The 25,355-nt window shown below is 40.8% G+C and overlaps 1 protein-coding gene across 5 annotated transcripts in view; it reads left to right on the top strand.

The window, feature by feature from the left end:
- The window catches only part of CERS6 (ceramide synthase 6), a 127,157-nt gene that overhangs the window by 82,675 nt on the left and 19,127 nt on the right, over window positions 1–25,355 (top strand). For 3 of the 5 annotated variants that reach the window (XM_040562368.1, XM_040562369.1, XM_040562372.1), the window contains 4 exons: window positions 5,838–5,888; window positions 7,974–8,066; window positions 14,418–14,546; window positions 19,916–20,022. In XM_040562368.1, coding sequence (XP_040418302.1) covers window positions 5,838–5,888; window positions 7,974–8,066; window positions 14,418–14,546; window positions 19,916–20,022 — 380 coding nt within the window. The remainder of the gene's footprint in view (window positions 1–5,837; window positions 5,889–7,973; window positions 8,067–14,417; window positions 14,547–19,915; window positions 20,023–25,355) is intronic. The other 2 variants (XM_040562371.1, XM_040562370.1) reach the window with 1 other exon arrangement.

Below are 25,355 nucleotides of genomic sequence, written 5' to 3'. Positions count from 1 at the left end.
TTTAGTAATAATAAATCAATGCACAGTTTATAAATTTTATTAGCAAGGAAGAGCTTCTCATTATTTTCCTTTATTGTTTTTCCTTTGCAACAGCCTGTGCCTGTTCAGCTGTGATTTGTTTTACAACAATTAATATCTGGGAGCTTTTCTGTAGCTTAAAAAAAACAACAGTGTATTGGTTTGTCCATTACACACAGAAGCATGTGTTTTCATTGGTATGTATTTTTCTTGAGAGAGGAAGGCTGCAGTAGTCCACGCTTACACTGATCGCCATTAGGCCAAGAAAGAAGATGGGGAAGGGAACCAGGGACCACTGTGAGGCTGGAATAGGAGAGATGCACTTAGTGAAAAGTCTCTCGGTCTGACCATAAGAGGGTGGAGTCACTTCTGCACCACAACGTAGTGCCTCTGGGGTGGGAAACTACAGAAGGATGCTTTGTGAGCTGCCATGGTGACCTGGCTTTCTCTCTAATGTCAACAGCCATTCAGCTTACCATGCCAAGAGGATGCAGGTGTTATAGAGAGGGGGGAAAAAAAAAAAAAAAGCAATTCAAGTAAATCCCCTCTAAGTGAGTACTTATTCAACCAAGTGATGTGCTAGAAGAATGCCTATTAATATATTGAATAAGGAAAAAGTGCTAGGTTTTTTAACCTTAGTTGGAAAAAAAGTGAACAGTGAGATACTATTTAATTTAAGCATGAAGAAGATTAAATGCAAAACATGAAACAAAAAAAAAAAAACAGAACTGTTAATCATGAGTAACTGTTCTTCTGCTGATGTTCTGAAAGGTGCTGTTCACTAAAAGCATGAAATTTTCAGTTCCTGGAAAATAAAAAGGAGGTGGAAGTCTTAAATACTTTTATGCATTGCAGTCAACAGAAAAATTATAGTCTCCTTCTCCCCTGCTGTTACAATTGCGCTCCCACATAGATAAGCTGTAAAGCTTGGACTGTGGTGAGATGTCCATCCCCTTGAGCAGGAGATTGTGTTCTGCCTGCGGTGAGAGCACACAGCTGCTCTTGAGGAACAGAGGAAAGGACATGCGTGTATGAGATGACAAACCTTTAGGTCTAGGGTTAAGAACAAACTAGCACAGCATTTTCAGGGCTCAGTTAACAAATGCTGACCAAGAGGAAATGTTCTGGCCTCAGCTGTACTACTTGTTTCCATGAAGAACAAGAACCTGCTCTAACTTGATGAAAGTAGAGGTACAAGTGCCATAAGATATCTATCAGCCAAAAACTAGTGAGGTGCGTAGAAATTTGCCAAACGTATTTGTTACCTTGACTTTAATTGATGCTAAAAGCACTGTTTTCTGTTGCACTTTATAATGCTTATAACAGTCAGAGTTAAAATTATGTAAAAAATTATGTGAAGCTGCATCCAGATATATTAACCAAGCCAGATAAAATCTTGGCCTTTTGAGAAAGTAGAGTAACATGTACAGTGGGTGTTCAGGATTTCTGGTGGTTTTGTTTTTATAGGGCCAATTTTCAATTAACCTATAAGGTTTCAAATGTAACCCAGGTTTCAAAAGTAACTTAAAATCTTGTTCAGACAGAGAATGTCTCATTTTTGTTTCAAATGTGGTTTTGGGTATGAATAGGCTTTCGAGAGATGTGGGGATTCTGTGGAGATTTTCCTGGATTTTTGCATGCTGTATTCTCATAAAAACAGCTGGCCCACTGTGTTTATTCATCTGCTGGAAAAGCCAGAAGATTTTTCTTACTTATCTGGGAATTTAGGGAGAACTCCTTTGGGTGTTACAGCGTGCCCATATGGCCAGGGGTAAATCAGGTGCATAACAGCTGTCTAATGCTCAGACTGCGAGGGCAGAAGCTGCTCTGTGGAGAGCTGGGGGTTGCTGTCACCGGGCTTAAGGATGTGCCTCTGGAAGTGTTTGCTCAGCAAGTTGCTTGTTTCAAGTTTATGGACTGCAAGAAGAAAAATGAATGCCAGCAACACTAATCATTTTTTGCACATCTTTTATTTATCTATAAGCTCATACTTCCATGGGTGAGCGCAGTGTGAGGAAGTGCTCATACTTCCACGGGTGTGATTCTTGCGCAAAGCAACACCAACACATGTGGTACAACCTGTGGTTTTGGGGTTCTAATCGTGCTCGGTACAAGTACAGGTAGCTCACTGAATGACAGAGCAACTTGCAATGAGACGAACTTTAGCTCCACAAAAGCAGTCGTTCTTAAAAAAAAAAAAAAAAAAAAAAGCGTGACCTCCAGATAGTTATATTTATGTTTAAAAATACAAGCTGCTTGTGTAAAAGGCACGTGCAGTTCACTTTCACTCTTGACATGCCTGGTACCCCCCCCCGATGGCTGGCTTCCCAATGGTGTGGGGAAGTACAGGCTGAAGATACGTAGGGCTCCTTTCCCTCTGCTAGAGAATCCAGCCCCTGGCCTTTGTGTGGTTCCTGTACTTGGTGGATTCTGCTGGGCACATGTGGATGAAGGAGGCATTTTTGTGGTCATTTTCATTACTGTGTGATGAACTAGAATCTAGCTTGTTATTTGAAAATACTTCATCAGGTACATTTATTGTCTCTCTGATAACACACACACAGAAATACCTTTCAGCCAAATCAGCTGCCTAAGGAACAGATCACAAATGGAAGGGGGTTTATTATGCTCCTTTTTTTTTTCCCATTTACTATCAAAACTGACCCATCACATACAAGATGCTAGCAGCACTTTGAGCAAGACACACAGACTTCGGGGCATGTGAGAGCCAGGACCTGATGAGAAGCTTTCTCTAAAGATAAGTGAATAGGCCAGGGCATGCAAGGCAACCCGAGGCTTCTGCCTAGCATGCAGGCGTCTGAGATCATTTGTTCATTTTTTTCCAAATCCTCCGTCATTCCCTTGTCTCAAGAGAGTTTTGTTTTTTTCTGAAAGGGTTCTTTACAATCGCTCTCTTTAATCACAGTGTTAGAGAGAGGTTTGATGGAGCTTTTGACAGATATTCCTATAAGGAAAGTAAAAGAAAGGAGGTTTTTTCCTTGATGCTGTAAATGACAGCAGATTCAACAGCTGTTTGTCATCCTTCACTGTCATTGATACCGCACCAATCAGACACTTTACTGAAGTGTGGTAAAGCTTAAGTCTCCATCTGAACTCCTTTGTTATGTAAGGGAGGATTTCAGCACTGTGGGGCTGGTGCTTTGTGCCTGACATTATTGGTACTGAAGTTTTTAGTATTGTTTCCAGCTTCAGGATGCCTTTTTGTTATCAGGTTCCTTGCATTTCACCTACTCCCCAGGCATTACACTTCCATTTTACTTCTTGTTCTCAATATTTGGGTATTCAGTAGGTGGTGGAAACAGTAACATGCTTCTGTTGTTCATCAAGAAAGGGTCTGTTGCAGAGCCAAGCCAGTGACCTTTTCTCCCAGTCTGTTGTGGGACTTCCCAGGAAGAGCTGGGCTCTGCCCAGCAGTGAGCTTGTCTGGTGCAAGGAGGTTCACAGGTTTGTCCTATGAGCACACACACGGCTCAGCTGAGCCCTGAGCATGCCTGCATTAACTCCTTTCTGGTTAGTTCGCCCACGTCTAGGTGTTCCACTGCAGTTCAGGATTCTCTCCTTCCAGCCGCAGCCTGCCCAAAGTATCCCTCAGCTGTGGGGTTCACTAAGGGAGGCACCTCGCTGTTCCAGCTGGAACCACGTCTTCATGGAGAAGTGAGCTTCAGTCTAGGGCTGCATTGATTGTGGAGGTGGGATGGGGAGGTTGTGCTTAAACCAAGTGCTCTTTCTTTACCTCTTCACTCCAGGGCAACTGCAACCAAAGTTCAGTGCTACTACAGCAGTTAGGGTCGACTCGGAGAAGCTGAGGCAAGTCAAACGGAGGGGAGACAGGGAAGGGAAGAGGGGTGGGAAGGTGGTGTAGATGCCCCACAGTCTTAGCCTTCGCTGCCTGCCTCTTGCCCTCCTAGTATCCCTTAGGTTTCCAAACAGCAACTCGGAAGCGTTTTGCTGGAGGTGGCAGCGTGGCTGGCTGAGCCTTCTGTGGCTCAGAAGCAGCAGATTTTCTGCACTGTATTGGTCTCTGAGACTTAATAATAATGCATGGAGTGCATTGTTTCTCAATTTGTGGTATCCTTTCTGGCTTTGTGGTAAAGTCTTTCCAGGTTCTTCCAGTGAGGCTTATTTTATTTAGTATTCAGCATTTTAACTGAATGTAGACCTCTTGTATCTGCAGCTCCTATAGCACGCATCTCTCATAAGAAGCCTTAATACATCATAATATTTGACAGAGAAAAATGTGCATTTTTTGCTAGCACCTGTAATTTAGATAGCAAAATAATTGGGTAGGAAGCATCTCTTAGCTCTAGCTGAATCTGGTATGAAAGACAGTTACAGCTTTTCAAACCTGGCTAAAACTATGAATTATCCTACAATATTTGGATGGCTCTTATTTAGGCAGCTGTCAGACAAAAATTCTGTATATTAGAAACAATTATAGAGAGGCTGTGTCTGTTTCCAAAGACCTTTTTTGTTGTGGGCAATGAAAGGAACTCACCGCAGTAACTACCATGGAGATGTTTGAACCAATGGATTGGTTGCTGTTCCAAACAGAGAGATGGAGAGATTTCAGTGGACTTTTACTATTCTTAAAGCCTCCTTGTGAGAGGCACATCAGAAACTCTAGGAGGTCTGTTACTTGTAAATGTTGCTCAGGTTATTGTAACAAGTATCCCTTTCCATCTGAGGAGCAATGTGGGTGTAGGTGTGCAAGTTTTATTTTGTTTTATTAAGTGAAGGATGCATTCAAAAAACTAGGAAGAGCCTTTAAAGTCATCTTATATCACGTTTAACCCACAAAGGCCCTTTGGACATTGCGTAAGACAAATCATAATTAGAACTGAAGTATCAGTTGGGAATTGGGCTATAACTCTGACTGCCATTTGTACTGTCTTTTAATATGGTACAAATGCTTCCTATTTATAAAGACTCTACTAGCGTGATTCTCAGCTTGGGACTTTAGGCTTCAGAACAACAGCCTGCTTAGTGTTCGTTTTATTTGGTTTGATGCTCCTCACATACTGTATTTTACATGTGTGTGTTTGTTAGGCTTTGCCTGAGCTGGACTGCTCCACCTGATGGTGAAAACAAGAAAATGCTTTCTTTCACACACGAGATTCATTTCAGAAAATGATTTTAGTGGAAGCACATAATGCTGTAAGGGTATGCGTGTCTTAATCCAGGGAACCTTCTAACAATGTTCTGCCACCTTTATACATGCATGTAGGGAAGCTAAGGTTATGTAAAGGAGTTGCACAAATATCTTGAATCCACAGCTTTCTTTCATGTTTCTAATGAGATACCCAGTGGGTGGGTGCTTGTGCTGTAGATGTGTGTTTCTCAGTGCAGATGCCTGCAGAACCTGAGATGCAGCTGTGCTTTGCAAGACATGCATAGCGAAAAGGAGTTGCTCCTGCTTGTGCCTAAAAAGGGAAGTGTGGCTGCTTGGTTACTGCTGGTTTGGCCATGTTCTTATTGCCCATTGTGGACATATTTAACAGTTGAAGATGTTGGGTAGAAGAGTTTGCCCATATGTTGTTTTCTACCTTGAGCCTATTCAGTTGCACAGAAAATGAAGATAAAACTAAGGAACTCTGAAAGAAAAAACTGCTTACAGGAGCAGATTTAAAAGGCTCTGTTATCTTTTGTGGCATTGAAAAGGAAATAATCGTATAAGTCTTTTGGAAGCAGGAAAAAAAAAAAAAAAAAACAGGACACGTAACTGAGCTGCATGTCTCCCGGTTTTTTATTTTGTCCAGAATGTTATGTACAGAATGTTTATTTTTTTCTTTCTCTTTCAGACACCGTGGCTTTGGAATACCAGACAGTGCTGGAATGGGTACCCATATCAGGTAAAAGTTACAGTGCTGCCTAAAATCAGAAATGGCATCTCTGAAGTGCTCTGTTTGTACTATGGTGCAGCTTTATGTCAATATGTTAGCATGAACAGGCTACATGGTGTTTCAGAACATTGTTAGATGCTCCCTGTCTTGTTTGTGTTCAAGATGGGAAATATGAATATAACTATCACACCTGTTTTGATATGAAGCACATGATCTGAAAACAGATCTGGGAAATCTAACTGTGAAAGCAGACATCTGCCACAGTGGAGGAATGGCCATTTTTTTTACAAAGTTTTGAGGATGCTGAAAGTTTTAGCAAAGCCAGAGATTCAGCAGATTGAGAAAAGTCATTCAGAAAGTGAGTTACAACTCTTAGAGGGTGGTAATTATACCTGCTATATCTAAAATCATGCTACAAGTTGACAGGGTCCAACAGAAATTATGTAATAAAAAACATTATTAAAATCATTGTTGCAGAGACAAAATCTACTGAGTGCTGATCAGGATTATGTGCTGGTTTTTCAGTTTGACTCTTCTTTTTCTTAACTAGGTAAAACTTCTAATCTCTTGTTTGTTACAGTCCCTTTGTAATTTATTCAGCACAACATTGCAGAAATACAGCTGGACTTACAATAGATACAGTCAAATTAATCATTTGGGCAACAACCTATCCATAAGTGCAGAACAGTCCTATAGAATTAAGTCTATAGGGAACTGAAACCTAGTATTTTGACTAAGTTAAACACACACTGTTAATCTTTTCATGGAGGGAAAGCCTCACTTCCCCCCATTATCATTGTATATGGGTATAGAAGTTCTAAAGTTATTGTTAATAAAGCAGCTGACTATCTTAATTGTTTTACTAGAGATTTTCCCTGGTGAGTTGTCTTGCAATAATGAATTTAATAGTTGCAGCTTGTTACTACCATTGCTAGCTCATGTTCTTGTCCCTTTTTTATTACACCTAATTAAAAGCTTACTGACTGTATCACTAAATCAGAAAAGGATTGTATTGGCCCAGGCAATAGCTTTAAAAGACTGATTTTGAGTGTATACATTTTCATAAAGTATAAGCATATGTCTATATTTAAATAACCCATAGGCAACATTCAGTGGGCACCTAAAGACTGTTTTTCAGCTAAAAAGAATCAGTCTACAAAAGGGAGTGGGAATAAAAGAGGCAACTGAAATGCCTCTTGCTGACTGAAATGACTCTTGCCCTGCTTGGGTGTTTGGTTGGACCAGTGAAGACTGTTCTAGAGATGGTTCATCTAATCCCTTGGGAGATGTCCTCAGAAGCTTCTCCTGTGCTAGGGCCCCTCTCTGTCACTGTGGTGGAAGATATGACTAGCAGAAAATCATGAGGAAATTAGAGTAGCTCCTAGGACTGTCTCCTAGGCTGGGGGCTAAACACCCTATGCATGCCACCAGCTACCTCCTTTGAAGTTACCCCAGGTTGGTTTTGGTTGTGAAAAATTTCTGTGTCTTGTTGGTTTTACTTCTTTTGCTTTTAAACGTGTATTTAGTGATGTTTATCAAGCAAGATGCCTGGCTAAATTTATTTATTTTCTTCTTCACAAATGTTAACATGTTCCCAGAAAATGGTCATAATCTTTAAAGGAAGGCTTTAATACCAGAAAGAGTTAAACCTGTTTAAAACTCACATTTTTAACACGTGCAGATGATATTATATACTGGTATCATATTACTCTAATCCGCTCTGGTATTGTTTCTTTTGCTGTGCTTTACACACACGTTAATGATGTACAGCAAGATGTTTCAAGTCATCTTTCAAAACAGAGGTATGAGTGGGCAGAATTTAGTTTGTTCTAGGTTCCTAATGGATATCATAATTTTTTGGTATTACAATATTACAATACTGTAAAGATTTGTCAAGAGGGTAGATTGGGAAGCTTTTTTTTTTTTCCAGAACCATCAAAGTTCAAAAGAGGCAACCATCATCATTTTTCTTGCATAGGATGCTTATGTATAATTGAGTAATCCCTTGATGATTGCACATCTGTCCTATAGACCTCAGATACCTGTAATATCAGTTAGACCCTCTGTTAACCTTTTCTCATCTCCATCTTCCAGCCGCTGATGCCCGACCTTCATTATTACTACATTGTTGAATTGTCATTCTACTGGTCCTTAATGTTTTCTCAATTCATTGACATCAAAAGAAAGGTAAGAACAGCAAGACTAAAAACACTGAAGGCTTTAAACACATATCTTTCTTGACCTGAAGAATATCTGTATTACCTGTGCAGTGGAACTTGCAGATAGTTGTCACTGAGAAACTGGTGTTGAAGTGCTTGTTTCATTCTGTTCCTTGTTACTATGATGTGTAGGGTTTTTTTTTCTGCATACGGGAAGAAGAGCCTGGTGTAACCAAATATTCAAAGGGAAATGGCATCAGCCGAAAAGATCTCCTGCTCTTAAACGGTGACTTGAATGAAATTGATCACATAGATGTATTATTTCTACTAAGAGTTAAATGATGATATATCAATGACGGAGCAAGGCTACCTCATTAATTCATAGCATCTTTTTGGTAAGATCTATGAAGGCTTTGAATTTATTCTACGCAGGCAGGGAAAAAAAAGGGATACATTTAATATTAAACGTGGATGCTACACGTAACCTTTGGTTATCAACCAAACCTCTGCAGCAATGCTACAGAATTGTTGAAGTTATCACTGCAGAAATGTGCTGTGTCTAATCAATCCCCCTACATTCATATTCAGCTCTCTGCTCTGAGCCATCGGCTGTGTTTCTGTTCTTTGTTCTTCAGGGGGAGGAAAATTGAACAGCATTGCATTCGCAACATTACATCTTTAAATAATATTTAATTGATTCCTGACCTGAGCAGCACCTAGGTATAGTGAACTACAATTCTGAAAAGGTCCATTGTGACAGTCAGTAACACCTTTCTTCTTTGATAAGTCTCCTGGGAAAATGCAATAGCTATTTCCCTTGTGACTTGGAGAGTTTGTTCCCATTGGTGAGCTGAGCACAGAGATAAAGCCTGATCCTGTCCATATATAGGTGCAAACAATCTTTTGCAAGTCTGTCTCTCTGTTATATATAAATGACTTTTATATATATATATATATATTTATACACACAAATACATATGACTACTGAGAAGGTTTCTCAGCAGCCTACTGTGGAAATAGAAGGGGAGATGGAGGTGGGGAAGTGGATTGCTAACAGCGAAATAACACTCCTGTCACAGATTTGCAGCGCTTGACCCCAGAGCACCAAGTCAAAGCAGCATCCCATACATCTGCGGTGTCTGAGCATGAAGTGTCCAACAGAGCAGGAGCACAGTATCTGTAGTGCAGTGATAGCAAGTCAAAAGCCTTTCATTATAAGCACCCTGCAGGAGACAGTGGAGAGAGATGCCATATATGTAAATAAAGTATGAGATCACCAACCAGTTTGCACTGTGGAGGCAGTTCTTTTCGTATTTTAAACAAAATTGATAACTAGGAAGATCAGACTGGAGAAATGTGGCCATGTGCTGGTGTCAGACAGTAAAACTGCTGTGTCCAGGAGCAAATGCAAGCTGTCAAGGAAACCCATGAGTTGAATAATGTTAATGCTGGCAGCTTACAGTAGTTGACAAACAGTAGTAGCACACACTCCTGGGCAATGGCAGCCGTCAGCCGGATCACAGCACAACGCCAGAATGTCCTCTCTGACAAGACAGCTCAGGATGTAGAAGGATATCAGACAGACAATGTATCAGGCTAGTGGGAACACAGATGGTACTAGGAAAACATGAGATGAGCCTCAACGCCCAGATCTCTCACATCAGACACTCAGGAGCCCCAAATACATGGGAATATATACCAACAAGGAAAGGCTAAAAGTGTTACAAGTTCTCAACCTGTCAAATAAGGCAAGGACAAGAAGCGTAATATTGGCCCAAGACTGATGCACTTGGAAGATTTTGAGACCTGAAATGTCACAACAGATTGGCCCTGAAGGCCATGTTCCTAAGCTACTCTGTGTGTTGCGAGACCCTCACTTCACTAGGCCAGCAAGTAAAGGTGCCAACTGAGTTAACGCTTCATAGCCTGCAGGAGGTATGAGCTTGACAGAGACAGCAGCTCTTGCAGCACCATCATAGTTCTCTTTTAAAGAGCAGATTTAGTTTTAGTTTAAAAAGTGTGGAAACTTCTTAACGTACTCAGTATACAATATGAGATAGAGAGCTGGAAGAAGCAGGATATTTGCCAGCTGTTATCAGACATTATGGCAATACTTCATGACAGTTTATGCAGAGCAGATTAACAGTTCTCAGCCCTAGAAACCTGTTGATATTTTCTTGTTAGTGTGAGAGGAATACTTTTATCTAAGTTGTGGTTATCATTTTAGATACTTTTAAATTCAACAGGGACTGTCTTGTAGTCTGGGAGGATCAAAAGTGCCCTGGCAGCCTTGTGCACTGCGGGAATTCAGCCAACTGCTTTTATGCAGCTGGCTTTCTCAAGGCAAGGTGCTGCAGGCCTTTTCAGAAAGTGCTAGTGATCAGCACTGCTGTAACTCCTGCACTGGTCTTTTACTTTGTGCAGCTGAAGAGAAGTGCTACTTCTTGTTTTCAAAGTCTTGTATTCTTCCCTAACAACAAATTCATGACTTTAACATGACTTCCAATTGGTTTATCTTTATTCATTTATTTATCTTTATTCAGATTTTATAAATTCCACCAGATTATCTCTGTCTGGCTGAAGAGATATGAGCAAAATTTTAAGACTTTTGCCCATACCTGCTATTGGCATTAAGTTAAAGCAGTGAACTGAGTAGATTTAACTTTTACAGTTTTATAATGGAGTGTTATTTGCTTCATAAACATCTACTCTGTTGCTGTAATGATGTTCTACCGCTAAGAGTTTCCATCCATTTTCAAAAACTACAATCTAGTATCTTTCTTTTTTTATTATTTTTTATTATTTTATCTTCTCTCTCCAGCTTCCCATACTCCTTTCTGTAAAACACAGAGAAAGATAATTGGATTGGCGAACTCTGTTACTCTCGCAAGCCCCTGATAAGTTTTAAAAGCAGTGAGGCTTATTTAACATGCTTTCTGAATACCTGAAGTATTGCTTGCTACAAATACATTTGAACAGTGTATTTAAGGGAATTTATAAAACTTCTACCTCAGTCAGTGTTTTAACAGGTTTGTAGAAGATCTAGACCTTTTTGTTCATTCACACCTTTTAGTTCCAAACATTTGGCAATTCCTAGAGCTTCTGTGTTTTACTTTTTTAAAAAAATGACTCTGCACTCATCCCCCAAAGTAAAATAATCTGTAGCTGCTAATTTTTTTGAATATTCCATTTTGGTTCTAGAAAACATATGCTATATTTTTCTGGATCCTAGATCTTTCTTCAGACTCAGTTTAAAAAAAAAAAAGTAGGAGTCAGGGCTGATTTATTTGTTTCAGAGGAAAGAAATGTAGACTGTGTACATTTTGCAGACTTCACAAGAATTGTAATGGTTGAAACCTTTAGCTGATCATATTCTCTTTCTTTGTTGACATAGTCCATTTCCAAGAGCTGGCTTGACCAACAATGTTTTGCCCTTTAGTGGCCTTTATGTGCCATGGTCATTGTGACATGTTAAGCTAACCTGAGTAATAGAAACCTTGTTTCTGGAGGGTTTGTGTCAAAGTTGAGACCCATGGGGATTTCCGTTGTCTGCAATGTATTCTTTCTACTGATGGTGTCAGGAGTAGGGTCTTTCTCCCATTAGCCACATATTTTCATGACATGTACAGGCACATGCCATCTTTAAGAAGTTACAGCTGGAGGCTATAATTGTGCTATAAATAAAGGCATCTTGTGCAAACATGCATGCAGTTCAAAATATATTTTAAAAGGAAAAAAGAAACCATTCTTGTACAGCTACTCATCTACTGTGTATGGATGAAAGTGCTTGAGTGAGCTGGGAACACGAGTACCTCTTGACATTATGGAGACTTGCAACATCAGTTTCTCTGTATTCATTACCTTTATGTGTAATTAAAATCTAACACACAGCATCTTCAAGTATAGTAATAATTACTGACATGAAGAAATGGCACAAACGGGAAAGGACGGACCAGAGCAACAAGAGTATTCTTATTTATGTCACACTGCCACTTTCTTCTAACAGTTTTCAGTAGGTCAGTCCAGCACCTCTGTTTCAGAGCTGGCAGGGTCAGACAGCTGTCTCTTTTAAGAAACATTATCAGGGAAGGAGTTCCCTGGACAGCGTTTCTGTAAGCAGTCTTCTGCACTTCTGCATGAGACTACTGCCCAAGAGCATTAGGTCGCTTAGGAATAATCGATATTGTCAGGAAAGCCTTGAAGAGTTCCCAAGAGGGACTAGAAATGTAGTGTTTGCATAACATGAATGTGGCATCTATAAAAACAGAGGAGAATTTCTGCTTGGCTTCCTTGCTCATTTGGACTGCTAACGTGCAAATGTAATTGCAATTAGCAGGAAAATAAAGAACAGTGCCATAGCATTTGCAGCTGAAGCAGGTAAAGTGCTAGGCTGCAGTATGGCCATATGGGAATGCTAGCACCTTACTTCTACTTCTGGGGAAAAGGGTAGGTGCTTTGTTGTTCTGATTATGGCAAGGTCAAATGGTCCCTATGTGGGGATTTCTGGTTACTGAAATGACTAAGATATCATGTCCCCACTCTCCCTTAAGACCCTCAGAAAGAGAAAAACAGCCTATATTTTTCCTTTTATTCATTCTGCTTTAAGAAAATGGATTTAAAGCAATGGCTTGAGATGCCTGGTGAATGTATATGATTGTGCTTCAGACTACTGGAGACCAAATAATCTGGCTGAGACATGTCGGATGTATATCAAACTAGGATACAATTTTATGCTTTTAGTCTGGTTGTGGGTTTGTTTGTTTTTTCATCTTTGTGTTGGAAATACTGGCAGTGCCCATTGATGAGTAGTTGTAGAAAAGAGGAGCTTGTAGCACTTGATAGCTACTCAACTCCTGGGAGGAGGTCCTTTCCCTACAAGGGTGGTGAGTCGGCTCCAGCTGCAGGTTTTTTGCACAGCCTCCAGGTGTGCAATGCAGTGCAGGCGAGTGCTGGTACTGGAAGTACAAGTGGCACAGCATTCCCTTAACACAGAGGTGCCTGCTCCATTCCCAGGGAGAGGCAGCATGCTGCTAGTTACTCTTCCCAGCACTGGAGAGAGAGAGCAGTGGGCAGCTGTAGCTACAGCTGTCCCTGTGTTAGTGGGAGCTCACCAGCACTTTCCCTGCAGAGCCTCAGACCTTTCTTCCCTTTGCAAGCCAGGTTCTGCCTCTCTAAAGGCTGCACATCGCAGCTTCAGCTTCTCTGCTTTGAGCCACTCAGCTGGAGACAGCTCAGCAGGACTGGCACACAACAGCTGCCACAAAGCCAAACGCTGCCTCCCGAAATGCGTGGTGAAAAAGAGCTTGCCTGGAGGAGCTGTTTCTCGTGGCTGCCTGGATCTGTTCCCTCAGACAGCCCCGCATGAGGGCCACTGCTGAGAGCTGCTCTGCTAGGTGGGCACCTGATGCTTGGAGGAACTCCCCAGTCAAATGATGTCTGGTGACCTTTTCCTTAGGGTTTTGATACTACATTCTCACAGCTGTTTTTTGTTTGTTTGTTTTCTTTTTTCTTTTTTAAACTGATTTGGTGCCTTACAGAGAAGAGTCTCATCCCTATAGGTTCTGTTCTCCCAGTAATCAGCCTGGGAGCTTAGGCCAGGCAGACTGGTCCTTTCCTCTGCTTTGCCTGCTCCTCAGCATGTGTCTGGGAATTTTATGGTCCAAGAGTTTTACTGTTCCCACTTTTTTTCAATAGTAACAGTTACTTTCTGACCAAATAACTCTGTGAGTTACTGGTTTTAAGACCAGTGAATCTGCATCATTTGGAAGGCAGTAGCTTAGATCCGAGTAGGAGGAGCTGCACCAGCTAATTTAAAGACTTTTCTGACACCGATACTGTGTGAAGACAAAGCAGCTTCATTAAAAACATACAAGTGAAAAACTGGAACTGGGATTCTCAGCTGTGAAACTGCTCAGTTGTGCTTGGCAGGTGACTGTCAATAGCTCTTACCATGGTGGAAATATGTTTCTTGTATCTCTGTAGCTATTTGAACTCTTGTGAATGATCCATTATTTTGCAGGCTGCATGTTGATTGGTGTATAAGAAATACAGTGTAATTTATTTTTAAGTACATGAGGCTTTTCAATGTAACTTCAGTCATAAATGGTTCATTTGGTTAAATTACTATGAACTGAGAAGTGTAGGAATTTCCTAGCTTTCAATAATCTTTTTGCCTTTTGTTAACATACAATGACCACTTTATTCAGTCTAAGTGAAATATATGTATTAAGTTGCAGGATCTTTCTGTAACATAACCATAATGCTGGGTTTAAAAATATCCATCCATTTTTGTATAAGAATATTGAATCTCACTATTTGGTTCACTGTTGTTTTTTGTTTTGTTTTTTGTTTTTTTGTTTTCTGCTTCTTGCTGCTCCAGGATTTTGGCATCATGTTTACACATCACATTGTAACAGTCACCTTGATAACCTTCTCATACGTAACCAATTTGACACGAGTGGGAACCTTGACCTTATGTCTCCATGATGCGGCCGATGTTGTCCTAGAGGTGAGAAAATACATGTGTCATCAGTGTCTCTACATGGTATTCACTATTCTGAGAGCTCACTTGTCAGTGGCTGGAATCTATTTGCTATGCAGAACAACTATTCCCTCAGCAAAGAGGCCAGTTCAAGAAGGTAGTGGTGATTAATATAGCACAATTCCTTGCTAAAATATATTACACTTGTAGCAGTGCATGTTTGTGATTTCAGGCTGGTTTATCCCTTGGTAAGTTGCTTGTATAGAGCAGAGTCTGGTAACGCATTACTTGCCATGGGGGGTTACACATAGATTTTAAATATCACATGGTAAAGTCAAAAGTTAAAGATTGTGAAATCTGAAAAGCGATGGCTGTGTGGGATGGAAGCTCCTGTTTCTTGACCACTCTGAAGTGATGAGTTGAGGGAGAATCCTGTCTTTCAAAGAATCAAGGTGTCATTATTTGATTCTGCTGTGCTTTGCTGAGCAGAGGGCATTGGCCAACTTCTTAGCTGGTCTGTGCAAAGGCAATGAGCTCAGTGCTGGTCCTGAAAATTTTCCAGGTTCCTGTGCCTCCTCATCTAGATGAGATGCCTGTATGAAGCAGCTGGCTTTGAAGAAGGGGGAATGATTGGTACTCTTTTAAGTCAAGATGGTCTCTAACTTCTGTAGTGGCAATTTAGAGATTTTCTCATCCTGTATATGTATCCATTTTTAGACTGCTCTGAGTAATGCTAGGATTGCTCTGTGAACTCTCCAGCAGGATCAATTAATAACTGTTTTGTCTACAAGTATTTTTAAAGTAGTTTCAAGGATCCTGTTACGCAACAACGCAGCCTCACTGTATGATTCACCTATCTCAGAATCAAAATCCTGCCATTTTGATTTGATTATGCTGCAACTGTTTTTATTTTTTAATCTGCTTTTAATGTAGAAGTCACATGACTGCCTGAGGCAGAAGGTAACAGAGAATATGTATTTCTGTGGTTAGAAATAATTACATCTTTACATTTTTTTTCTGTTTTAGTAACAGATCTATGTATATCCATTCTGCCTGTGAATTCCCCCAAACTTTCTTCATTCCTCTTTTCTTGCCACCAGAAGGACATACTTGACCTTGCTCATTTCAGATCAGACTCGTGCTTGTGGAACTAGAAAACTATCATAGGGTAGCTGTAGTAGGCTAGCTAAAACCTTAGCTTGAGCACACTGAGATACACATTTTTGATCAATTCCTCTGTTCATTCACTGCCCAAGACAAAGAGAAATCGGTGTTCTCACATGATTTGAAAACATTCAGCAAATACATTTCCCTATGAGACATAGTCTTTAGTGGTCTTCCTAGTCAATTTGTTCAGTCTGTTTTACCTGGAAATACTAAAGTCACTTATAAAGAACAATAATCTCAACCCCAGGGAAGCATTTACTAAGAGAGTCATTATGACTCACTCAACAGACTTTATTCTGCCAGGGCAGTGGGTCACAGCCCCAGTGCTGTAGGAGAGAAGATGGACTCGTATGCTCTGGGACATTAGTGATGGAAAGTCAATGCAGAGGAAGAAAAATATTTAGCTGCAAAAGAAGCTGGTAGAATTTCTTGCCATGATGGGTCAGTTGTGCACCTGGCCTGTTTTATGTGTTACATATTTGTAGAAATGGAAAGCTATTTCCAGAGGCCACTAGACTTTTTCCACCTACCTATTTCATCATGGAATATACCTAATGAAAAGCTGATTGAGGATGCAGTCATTTTGCTATTATTGCAAAAAGTGGTAAGTGTTGGTGGAAATACTGGAAATTAGTTTTTTTCCACGGACTTTAAGACATCTGCATGTAAAGAAGAGTCATAGGATTTGATGAGAGGAGAGCAGTGGGTATTGTCTTCCTGGACTTCAGTAAAACCTTGGGACAGCCCCGTAAGATTCTCATAGAGAAGCTGCTAAAGCTGGATGAGCAGACAGTGAGGTGGATCAAAAACTGGCTGAATAGCCGTTCCCAGAGGGTAGTGGTCAGTGGTGCAAGTCTAGTTGGAGGCCAGTAGTAAGCAGAGTACCCCAGGGGTCAATAAAGAGCCCCATCCTGTTTAACATCTTCATTAACAATCTGGACGATGGGGTAGAGTGCACCCTCAGTAAATTCACAGATGGAATGGGGGAGAATGTTGTCTCATTCAGGGACAACTCAGCCAGAGGGCTGAGCAGCCATCCAGATGGACGTTGACAGGCTAGAGAGGTGGGCTGATGAGTCTCATGGAATTCAACAAGAAATGCAGAGTCCTGTGCAGCCCCAGGCAGCAGTATGTGCTGGGGTCCACCCAGCTGGAAAGCAGCTCTTCAGGAAAGGAACCAGGATTTGGCAGACACCAAGCTGAATGTGAGTCAGCAATGTGCCCTTACTGCTAAGGCTAGTGGTATTCTTGGCTGCATTAGGCAAAGTATCAACCATAAGTCAGAAGAGGTGATCCTTCCCCTTCCCCTCTGCTCGGCACTGGTGAGGTCATACCTGGAGTCCTCTGACCAGTTCTGGGCCCCCCAGCACAAGAGAGACATGCTGAAAACTGTCCAACGTAGGGCCACCAAGAAAATCAAAGGACTGGAGCACCTCTTCTGTGAGGAGAGTCTCAGAGAACTGGGACTGTTCAGCCTGGAGAAGAAAAGGCTCAAAGGCTCTTGTCAATGTATAAAGATATCTGAAGGAAGAATGCAAAGAGGACAGAGCCAGACTCTTTCCAGTGGTGCCCAGTGCCAGGACCAGAAGTTATGGGCACAAACCGGAACACAAGAGGTTCCCTCTGAACATCAGGAAGCACTTTGCAGGTGGTGGAGCACTGGCAGAGGTTGCTTGGAGAGGTTGTGGAGTCTCCACCCTTGGAGATCTTCAGAAGTCACCTGGATATGGTCCAGGGCAACCTGCTCTAGGTGCCCGTGTTTGGACAGATAACCTCCAGGTGTCAGTTCCAAACTCAGCCATTCTGTGATTCTGTGATTTTCAGGAATCCATGGCTGTTCTCTTAGGTCTCAGTGAAAGTTATCGTAAGCCACTGAAGAACAGACCAACCACAGAGTCACTTGCTTGCCTAGGAAACCAGTACATTAGCTTAAGTTGAAGTCTAGGTCACTGAGAGGCTATTTTCAGCATCCTCCCTAAGTTGTTTAAGGGGTCTTAGGTATCTTTGCACTGCAGTACAGCTTGTGGGTTGGAAACACTGTGAATTAACCCACTACAGTATGTAAAACCCCACCAATTTGGAGACCTTGAAACCTTCCAGATTCAATTACCTTCCTACTTCAAATGAACACTGACATTTTTTATGTCAGTGTATGGATGTGAAGTAGTTGATTGCTTCTGGTATATGAGCCTCACATAGCTGACTGTTGAACCAGAATCCTTTCTGTCAAGTTCCAGCTATCTCCTGATATCTCTTTTCAAAAAGAGCAGGGAATTGACACTTTAGACCAAGGCAAACAGCTGCACTGTAAAATAAATGGGTTTAAATAGACCAGCAAGGGTCTCTGTAAGAGCTATGCTGTTCAGCTGTCGTCACAGTTTTTAAGCTTTGAAAATTGTGTTGTATTGTCCCAGGTGGCCAAATTCCATCCAGCAACACACTCTCTTTCCCTTTTTTTTTTTCTGTAGTACTTCTGTATCAATTTTGTTTGTAGATTTGTTATTTGAGAACTGATGACCCAGCAGCTGTACCGTTTTTGAGAAATGGCATGATACTACTACAAGTTGCTATGGCAATATCAGCTCCACACACTATAAAACCAACTTTTTTAGACTGCCACCATGGAAATACATCCAAGATTCCTAGCTGAACTTTCAGTCATCTGAAAATCAAGATGTTAGTAACTCCTCTGCTTTACATGTTGGCATCCAAAGTGTTCTTTTTTCCCTAAACCAGACTGTGAGTACAAACTGCTAGGAAACTCATTTGTGTCCAGTAGAATATAAGACTGATTCAGAAGTCATGTGATTTCTTTGCAGCGCTTGTGGCTTTCCTCATATTTTGTGAGCTCCCTAATTTGTTTTCTGTTAGTAAGGATATCCTTTATGTTCAGGTTTTGAACAGAAGTATTGCAGACAGTATGTATTATCCTAAAGCGCAGGTTGATTTTGGCTTCTGGATTGTCTGACATGAGCATTCAACAGTTACAGATTAATTGTGTTCATACCGATAAAATTAGACAATGCAAGAGTGTCTCTCACCGTTTTAGAGACTTCTCTGGTTTGAATTCTGCATTCAGAATAGTATTCTATATGCATAACTGTAGTTATTTTGCTCCCTCTTAGCCCTCTGGAAAGTCTGTGCAAGTAAGCATTTTCTGAAATAAGGTAGCTGGATACGGTCCCCTCAGAGGGACACAGACAGTGTACATTTAACCAGGCTCTTCGTATATTTCATCGTGCAGTGACTGTATACTTTTGGCACAAAGCATAAAGAAAGACTGTTCCTGCCTTGAAGCAAATGCTGTAAAATAAGTAATTTTGCTTATGCACATGAACACTCTGGAAAAAGCATAGATGCCTTAAAACAAACTTGCTTGTACATGTTGTTTTCTCCAGAGGTAAGAGGACAGGGCAACTTCAGGAAAGATCAAAGTTTTAAAGAGCAGTTTGATTAAAGATTCTATAGCTGACTCCTCCACCAAGGAAGGAATCAAAAGATTGCATGAAGATATATGAAAGAAGCATGTAAAAATAGGCTTAGGGCAACAAGCTGGGAGAGCAAAAATGACAGAGGACAAGGAAGAAAGAGGAGCAATAGAAAGCCTTGGAAAAAGATTTGAAGGAGGGGAGTATAATCTTAGAGGTGGAAACTGCTCTGTAGAGGCCGGGAAAGGAGAGAGACTGTAGGAGGATATAGGATATTGGGCATAATAGAGGATTTGAGACGAAGTTTATATATAAAAAATACTAGAAGATGAAGAACATGGGGCGGCTGGAAGATGGATAGTTGGGGAAAATGAAAGTGGAGCCCAATGGGAAAGAAGGAAGTGCTTTATTAGGTCGGATTCAGAAGAATAGCATATTGGAAAGGTGAGGGATGGGTAGGTTAAAAGGCTGGAGACAAAAATAGCACAAATATAATGGAGTTCAAAAGAAGGTTTAGAAGCATTTTGTGAATCTGAAACTCTAGAGTTTCAAAAAGGAGATGGAACAAGTGGAAGAAGTACCTCTGTTTTCATGCAGTCTGTTTTTTTTGTTTTTTTTTTTTTTTTTTTTCTGAGAAGACATTTTCCAGCTGCTTGGTAGAAAGGAGTTACAAGGTCACTGGGAGGTGACCAATAAAAATGTTAGTGATTTCATCAAAATTTAATTTCTTCTTTTTACAGCGCAATACAGGAGAGTTCAGTTGTCCTCACAGAAGTAAATAGACATTTCTTTCTTTTACAGGCTGCCAAAATGGCAAACTATTGCAAGTATCAAAAACTGAGTGACCTTCTGTTCCTTACGTTTGCCATTGTCTTCATTGTCAGTAGGCTTGGCATATATCCTTTATGGTGAGTAAGCATATCATTTTCATCTAATGCTAAACATCAAACAAGTTTGGAAATAGCTGTGTTATAACTGAACATGATTCATTGACATTACTCTGTTTCCCAAAGCATCAAGGAGAATTTCAGACATAACCAGGTGTTGTAATAGCATATTTGCCAGAGTGCCATTATAGTTAACTGCGTTCTAGACAAGAAACATATGGGGCTTCTGCTGGTTTTAAGGTGGAAGTGGATTGAAAATCACATGGCTTTGGGTTAGCAGGTAGTTTTTTTGTGCTGGCAAGAAGTTAGAGGGGGAATAAAATACTAGTCTCTGAAGATGCTGACCAGAGGCTATGCTTGAAGCTAGGCTCTGCTCATTAGCTTTCAGTGCACACTTTATAAACAAGTTCAGCTTAAAGAAAACACAGGGAGCTAAGGAAAGTTCAGCTCTGCTAAAATCTGTATAAGGATGTTATTGCCATGCAGATTTGTAATACTGCAGGCTACTCCTTTTCCACCCTTCCTTTGAACTGGGTGTCCTGGGGAAGCTGTATAATACATACATCTTCAGGGTAATTATACAAGTGTTAATGTAATCTCACCTCTTCCCAAAGGCAGTCGCTTGCATGTGCACTCACTCTCTCTTCCTAGGTGAGAACACATGCATCTATACACACAGACAGGCACAGACATTTGGTTCTTTAGCTAGGATCTTCAACATCCAGAAGGCTGCTGGCTAGTTAGAAGATAGCCTGATGCACACCAGTTCAGAAACCCATTCAAGTTTCTCTGCAAGCACGGTATGAGTTACCTTTGCCAAAAAAAGAAATGCTCCCACACAGGTGAATATGTTCTATGTATGAGCAGGGCTGGGAGAAGGCGTAGATCTCACTCTTTTGTGTTCAGGATCCTTCCTTTCTCTAGTATGAACAGAACTAACCCAAATCTCTGTGAGAACAAGAGGGGTTTGTCATTGCAATAGAAGATAACAATGATAGCTTTGGTTTTGGGAACCAACAGGAATACCAGAAATGTTACCTTTGGCAAAGGTTTAATTAGAGGCATTACCACCAAGCTCCTTATTTAAGCATGCAGATGATTTACAGATACTAATATCAATCTCTGTTACTTTTTCCTCTCAAATCCTATATAATGATACCTCTTTAGGGGTTTGTTCAGTGCAAACAGGATAAGACCAAGGTGCCCTAAGGGAGCTGTGTCATCAGTTCTTATTAACAGTAGAATGTAGAAGTCTCATTTAGTGTTTAATGACTCCAAAGATAATGTGATAATGCCTAGTCCCTACTGCACTGTGAGTTGGTGAAGCCCCATGACAAAAGGAGAAAAGGGATAGACACACAACATACATAGTTAAAAGTGCTTGTTATTTTTTTCCAAGGAGCAATGATTTATTTCTTAAACAAGTTTGCTTCCCTTTCCTTAGTTGTTCCTCGAAGCTAACTTGGCCATACACTGAATTTCTGTAAATAAATTAAGTTGATTTTTCTACCTGTATGATCTCAGACAGGAAAAATGATGGTACGTCTGCTCATAGGATTTAGTCTGTCACACACTGTCTTGCATTAGGAAATGCAGTGAAGACCAAATTCTACCAGTGCAGCTCTGCCACTGGAGACTGCAGTACATGATTCTGCTTCAGAGAAGACTCAGTCAGACGATGACAGCTTGAAATAGAAATCCCACTGCTTATTCCTCTCTCCTCTAATGGCTTTAAAACAATAACAAATTCACACTCCTTTCTGAGTGCTTTGAGGGTGGTTTTTTTGCAGGGCTAACCTGGGAGGAATACAGAGCATGCAGGGATGAGGTTAGGAAAGGTAAGGCCCAACTAAAATTGAATCTGGTGGGGGATGTCAAAGACAACAAGGAGGTCTTCTATAAATACACAGGTGACAAAAGGAAGACTACGGAAAATACAGACCTACTGCTGAATGAGACAGGGGACCTGGTGACATGGGACCTGTAAAAGCCTGAGTCTTGGGCAGCCTGCTCTAGGTGACCCTGTTTGAACAGGGATGTTGGACCAGATGACCTGCAGAGGACCTTTCCAACCTCAACCCTTTTGTGATTCTGCAAGCTGTCTCATGCATTTATTTGCAGCACTAGCAGAGTATTTAAACCCTTCTCTGTGTTATATGAACTGGCAAACAGGGAACTGCTGACTTTAAATTTTGCTATTCAAACACAAACTTTACCAGATCACCGCTGTGTGCTTGCCTTGCTGAATAGTCAACAAAGAGCAGATTAATCTTTTCAGAGTACATGATTTTGAAGGAGGTCATTAGTCCTTTACGCATTGAACTAGAAGCAGCTGCCTAATATGCCTTTGCTCTTGAGACATCTGAAAATCAGCAAGGTCAAGTTTTTCCCATCTTTTACATCCTTACTGTGGTAGTCAAATTTTGGAAAGTCCACCCTTTTAACTATTAATCTGAAGTGTTTAAAATAACACTGTGTTTATAACCATAACTGAGGCTCAGAAACTGAAGGTCCATGCCGTCTAGAGTGATTTCCATGAAGTGTTGCAGCCAAGTGCTACCCTGCAGGAAGCCTTTGCTAGGACTAAGCAATATTTTAAAGATTGAGAGGAATGCGACCAACTTACTGCCTGCCTAATAGCCATATTTTGTTCATATGAAGCCTGCAGTGGAAGAATGCATCACCACACTTGTGTGATTAGGTGGTATCATTCAAAGTAGACTCATGAAGGCAATGAATGTAGAGGGACTGTGTGAATCACAGGAATTTAGCAGTAGACAGTGTACTCCTCTTTCACAGGTGGAGTGGTTACACTATTGATCCCTCTGCCTTTCCTCCCCCTTAATTGACAAAAGAGCACATTTATCTAATTTGAATTTGTGAATGGTTCAGTCATTCACTTGAACCTTCAAAATATGATGCTGAACCATAAATATTGTTTGAATCATTCTCTGAGTCCACCTGGCACCTGATGCTCTTAGTAATAGTATTTGACAAGTCTGTCTGTGGCTTGAAATGGTCATTTTCATTGTTTTTATACCTTTTTTTTTAAGTATTCCAGCACTTCAGCTGTGGAAATTTATTGCTACTTTATAAATGGTCAGTATTCTCATAGCAAGAAAAACAACCACATTGCAAGAAAAGCAAAGTCCTTGCTTTGAAGTACATGCAGTGTATAATAGGCTTAACTGCATGAGTAAGAAGCAGAATATCAGACTCCACTTACTTCTTACCAAACTGAGTAAAACTGTTTAACCCCAGAATACCTTGTAGCAGAAAGGAATAATTGGAGAGGTGTCTTCAGAGGGTGGCTCCAAGGAAAAGGGAAGCTGTTGGTGGAATGTTATTTGCAAGAATGCTTCAATTACAGGGAATACAGTACAAGTATGTTGTGTATGATGTGTGATTTTTGATACCATCTTATTTCCTTCATGTACATTTAGTTAATGGTTATCCTTACAGGTATCTGTAATCATGGAGTCTGGAGGCAGCTTCATGGTTCTCAGCTGTAGTGCGGGCATTGCATGTGAGAGTCAGAGTTAGTAAGGATGAAGCATGGGACATATGAGCTTGTCTCTCAAAATCCTTTATTTCTGTGAAGCTGCATTTATAAATCTTCACCCCCATTAGCTCGCATGTCAGCAGAGATGAGTCATTGGAGTGGCAGCAGGCCAGGAAACACAGTTTTGCCCTCCTTTTCCTTGTTGCTGAATATTCAAAATAGCAAAATTTGATGCCTGATTAATATTACATAAATATGCAAATTTTTTCTAGCATAAAAACTGAGAGGTATAAAATTGGTGAGTGTGCAATGTAAAAGGAAGACTGTAATTTATAAGAAAACTTCCCCCACACAAGAAGGCGAACATCCAAGTCAGGGTTCCAGCAACGTCGCTTATGAAGCGCTGGCATGCTCTTGTGCTCCAGCTTTGCACAAGTGCCATTTAATTCCGCATAAAGGTGCTAATAAAGAATTCAGAATGTATCAAATGCTGTTGTCTGAAGGTTGTTTAGCAGCAGGGCTAAGACAAAAGAAACAGGCAATTAGGTATATATTTAGCAGTCTTTCTACAGGCATCTGGAGTTCATTTCAGCAATAATTCAAAAACCCCAGGACACTTTCTGCCTCCTGCTGCTAAGCAAATGTAGGAGTAAAGCTGCTATTTCCACTGACAAGACATTTTGCTTGTGAAATTCTCCCACTTGCGCATAATCACTGTTCTAGCAAATTACAACATAAAACACAACTCTCCACGAGTCAGGGGAACATGATGCCTTCTCAGGTGATAGAGGATTGTAGAGAGAATGAAGGCAATCTCAAACTGAAGAATTGATAGAAGTGATGCGAGCCCTCGGCTAGTCTAATCAGGCTGTGCAAAACTGTTACCTAGAGCCTTTCTTCATTTCAATAAGCCTTGCAATTCCTTTTCCCTAGGCCTCAAACATTTCTTTTTGATGTAGTTACACAGACATAGTCTTCTCTGTTGATAAAGGAATGGTTTGCTTTTTGCTGCTGTTATGTTTTTCTTTCAGTATTCAGACAGGGGAACTCATGGGGCTGTAATATTTATTAATCAAATTTTGAGGTGTGCAGATGGCAAACAGGCGCTTTCATTCGAGGAGGCGTGGGTCTTAAGAAGGTGATGCTGTGTAGCAGCCAAGATTTTCCAGTCTCTCCAGTTTTCTTTGCTCATTGCAGAGTTCATGTTCTGAGAACTGAAACTCCTGAAGGCTGGCTATAGAGGAAACCCAAGACTACTCACCTGCTTTGCTTATCTTTCCAGTATATGTGGGTGTTTTTTGTTGTTGTTGTTTTGCCTTTTTTTTTTTTTTTGACAGGGCTGTTCGTATAGATCTCCTAATGCTGTGAAGAGTTCAGTATCTGAAACTATTTTCACAAGGTGACAATTAGGGTATTTCCAAGAGCTTCAGTGGGAGAAAGGTGGCTGGCATGGAGAGAGATACAAGATTACTAAACCCATTCTCTGTTTAAAAACATGGGTTAAGGTAACTAGGGAAAGGTGCAACTTAGGGGTTTCAAAGAAGGAAGAAAACACTTCAAGGAAAGCGAGGCTGATGATGACCATGTGGAGGCACCAAGTTGTTTAAATTCACGTTCTTTTGTGTTTCTCTGAATAGTACTCGCATGAGTTTGTGTTTTGCTACTTTTAATTAATTATGTTATATGAGAACTAGAACACACTGAGTTTCAGGGAAGTCTTACTGGCAATTGCCACTGTCAAAAGTCAGAGGAGCAGGGAAATGGTGTTTGCACTCATGAGATCTGTGAAGTCTCAGCACGCCCCCACTACTGTACCACATTAGAAGCTGTGAGCACAGACAGTAAACCACTT

Source organism: Cygnus olor, chromosome 6 (assembly GCF_009769625.2).
Source record: "Cygnus olor isolate bCygOlo1 chromosome 6, bCygOlo1.pri.v2, whole genome shotgun sequence".
Lineage (NCBI taxonomy): Eukaryota > Metazoa > Chordata > Aves > Anseriformes > Anatidae > Cygnus > Cygnus olor.
The sequence above is the reverse complement of the archived record's forward strand: the minus strand, read 5'-3'. Positions and strand labels throughout refer to the sequence as shown.